Genomic DNA, 3335 nt, shown 5'->3' on the forward strand with positions numbered 1-3335 from the left:
ATGGCACAAATTCACGCCGCCTGCTTCAAGAGGAAGGAAAAGGTTGTCTCTCTTGAGAGGTTCCCATGATGAACGCCAAATGAAGGTGGCGAATATACGATGAAATTTTTGAAGGTTCGTACGAGCACAATGCATCACCTGCAACACGTACATGAGCCTGGACACAAGAAACACGTTGCACACACTAGCTCTAGTAAACATGGACATGTTGCGTTCTTTCCAAGCGTCAGCTTTTCTTTTCAATGTGGTTGCCATCGATGTCCAATATGTCCAACTCACTTTACGCGGATGATATAACAATTTGGACCACCGAGGGGAGCCTTGGGGAAATGAAGGACCGCCTTCAGCGGGCTGCTTCCATCGTCGATAGCTATGCTATCGACTGTGGTCTTCAATGCGCTCCTGCAAAATCGGAACTTCTACACCTCAGAGCCAATCAGAACGACAACACGAGTTTACGTATCTCCTTGACGGGAGGTCCTATCAGAGAAGTCGAGGAGATCCGGATCCTGGGCCTGTTTATTCATAACAGGCTGAGACCGGAAACCACTATTTCCAAACTCAAACGTGTTGGTGAACAGGTCGGACGTATGATCCACCGCGTTTCTAACAAACGCAGGGGGTTACGGGGCGGGGACGCGCTTCGGCTCGTCCATGCCTTCGTAACCAGCAGGATCCTCTACTCCGTACCCTATCTTCGCACTACGAAGCAACACGACGAACGCATCGACGCCATTATTAGGAAGGCTACTAAGCGAGCTTTAGACCTCCCGGTGACTACATCCAACGCTAAGTTGTTGGCGCTGGGGGTACTCAACACCTACCAGGAGCTGAAAGAGGCCCACCTCGTGAACCAATACACGCGACTCTCGCAAACGGTTTCCGGACGCCGCCTGCTAGATCGCTTGCACATACAACACGAATGCATTCCAGAGGAGACATGCAGGCTCCCGGAAGTGTGGCGTCACAAGCTTTGGGTTTCTCCACTCCCGCGCAACATGGGTACGCAGACACACGAAGGCAGACGAGAGGCGCGCGTTCGGGCTCTCGAACATCAATACGGATCTAAGCAGGGCGTGTACCACGTTGATGTGGCAGGGCCGTCGCCTACTGGTTTCTATACGGCCGCCGTAGTTCACCAGGGCCGACGCGTCGACGGACTCTCCTATAGTGCTTTCAACTCCGCTCAAGCCGAGGAGGTAGCTATAGCGCTTGCCGCCTCGGCCCCGAAATCGAAGATAATCATCACAGATTCGCGCAGAGCCTGTGAGCACTACCTGGCGGGCGTGGTTTCACCTTTAGCCTACCGCATTTTAAAGCGAGCCGTGATGGATTCGGACCCCTCACCTAAACGCATCGTTTGGACTCCGGGCCACCAGGGCCTTCGAGGTAACAAGGCTGCAGACGCGGCCGCCCGAGCGCTTTCCCACCGGATACCTCATCCAGGCTCTTCCGGCTCAGAGATTAGACAACCGCTTCTGCGGGTCAGGGAAATCCTGGCAGACTATTGCGAACGCCATCGGCTTTACCCGGTCCCAGCCAAGGGCCTGAGTGGGGCCGATGAACGAACGTTGAGGCGGCTGCAGACCAACACCCTGTTGTGTCCTGCAATAGTAAAACATTTTGACTCCAAAGTTGATGGGCGATGCCCTCACTGTGGGGAAGTTTCCGATAACTTTCACATGATGTGGGCATGTCAGATGAACCCTTCCCTTCCCCCTAATCCTTCCCCCACTAGAGAGGCATGGGAGGCAGCCCTACTCAACTGCTCGGGGCTGGAGTCTCAAAGGGCTCTAGTCCAACGGGCGCGGGTAGCGGCTTTGTCCAGCGGGGTCCCGGACTAGGGACTCCACCTATGTAAAGGGCCATTTTGGCCTGCAAACTCTCCATTTATAAAATAAAAGTTTTTCACCACCACCACCATACCAATACCCGTTACACTTCGCAGGGTTCATGGACGCACCGGTAATATTGCAAAACTTTTCGGTAACGGTCATGGCTTCTTTTACACTTTTCTTATCGGTACAGAAAACAGCCACATCTTCAGCATAGGCGAGAACCTTCACTTCAGCCTTCTTAATCAAAATTCCCCGGATGTTCTGGCTTTCAAGTATGCTCAGGCAAAAGGGCTCTAGGTACAGGGCAAAAAGAAGAGGAGATAGGGGACAGCCCTGTCTAACAGACGATTTAATTGGTATTTTATGAGATAGCATGTTGTTAACTATTAATCTCGTTGAGCTGTTTTCATAACAGAGGTTAACGCCTTCACAAACTGCGGTGCCCACATTAATGTGACGGAGGATTGTAAGCAAAAATGTGTGACTCACGCGATCAAAGGCCTTGGCCAAATCGATTTGAACTAGCGCAACCTGACCATTACTATCTGATGCATAATCAAGGACCGAGCGGGCAACGTGGATATTTGTTTGAATGGATCTACCGCGTATACCGCAGGTTTGATGCTCACCTACAAGGTCTTCAATTTCCATCTGAAGTCTTTCATTAATTATTTTAGCGAAGATCTTATAATCTACGTTGCACAGTGAAATCGGCCTGTAATTCTCTACATTTTTTAGCAGTTCATTGTCTTTTGTTTTAGGTATTAGAACGGTGTGACAGTCATAAAAGGAAGGCGGGAACATCTTACAATTGTAAGAGTCGTGGAAAATTTTAAGTAACACTGGGCTTAATTGTTCTTTAAATTTTTTATAAAATTCACCACTGAGACCATCGGGTCCAGGTGTTTTACCGGTCTTAAGTGAGTCGATTGCGGCTCTAACTTCGTCTAATGTTATTGGGCCTTCTACTATCTTTTTGGAGTCGTCGTTAAGAAAAGGCATATTTGATAACAAGTTTTGAACATCAGTGTGACTGCCTGTAGAAATAACCTTACCAAAGATATTCGAGTAGTGGTTATAAAATGCTTTAACAATCAGTGTCGGTTCCTTAAGGGTCACGCCGTTATGGTCAATTTCTAAAATTTCTTTAGAAAACGCATATCTTCTTTCGTCATCCAGAGATCGCTTCGTGGGTAGTTCACCAAGCAAAAACTTCTTTGTGCGCGAACGAACAACGGCTCCACGATATTTTTCGGTCTCGAATGCCTGAAGCTGGGCTCTGGTGACATTAATATCATCACTGTACAAACCAGGATTTATGCATTCTAATTCATGAAACATTAAAAGAGTTTTATAAAGTTCGCGACGTTTTTGTTTGTTTTCATAAGATACTGTTGTCGAACGCTCAATTGCCGAATTTTTAACCTCTTGTTTGAAACTATCCCATGTGGAGAAAATATGCGTATTTTGATTATCAAGGCATTTTCACAGAATCGT

The 3335-nt window shown here is 48.1% G+C and overlaps 1 protein-coding gene across 1 annotated transcript; it reads left to right on the forward strand.

Moving 5' to 3' along the window:
• The first annotated feature begins 266 nt into the window (after positions 1-266).
• Positions 267-1844, forward strand: LOC115325597. The gene has a single exon (XM_040217502.1). It carries the CDS (start codon positions 267-269, stop codon positions 1842-1844), a length of 1578 nt encoding a protein of 525 aa, XP_040073436.1.
• The last annotated feature ends 1491 nt before the right edge of the window (positions 1845-3335 follow it).

This window comes from Ixodes scapularis, unplaced genomic scaffold (assembly GCF_016920785.2).
Source record: "Ixodes scapularis isolate PalLabHiFi unplaced genomic scaffold, ASM1692078v2 PGA_scaffold0__279_contigs__length_252992795, whole genome shotgun sequence".
In the NCBI taxonomy this organism is placed as follows: domain Eukaryota; kingdom Metazoa; phylum Arthropoda; class Arachnida; order Ixodida; family Ixodidae; genus Ixodes; species Ixodes scapularis.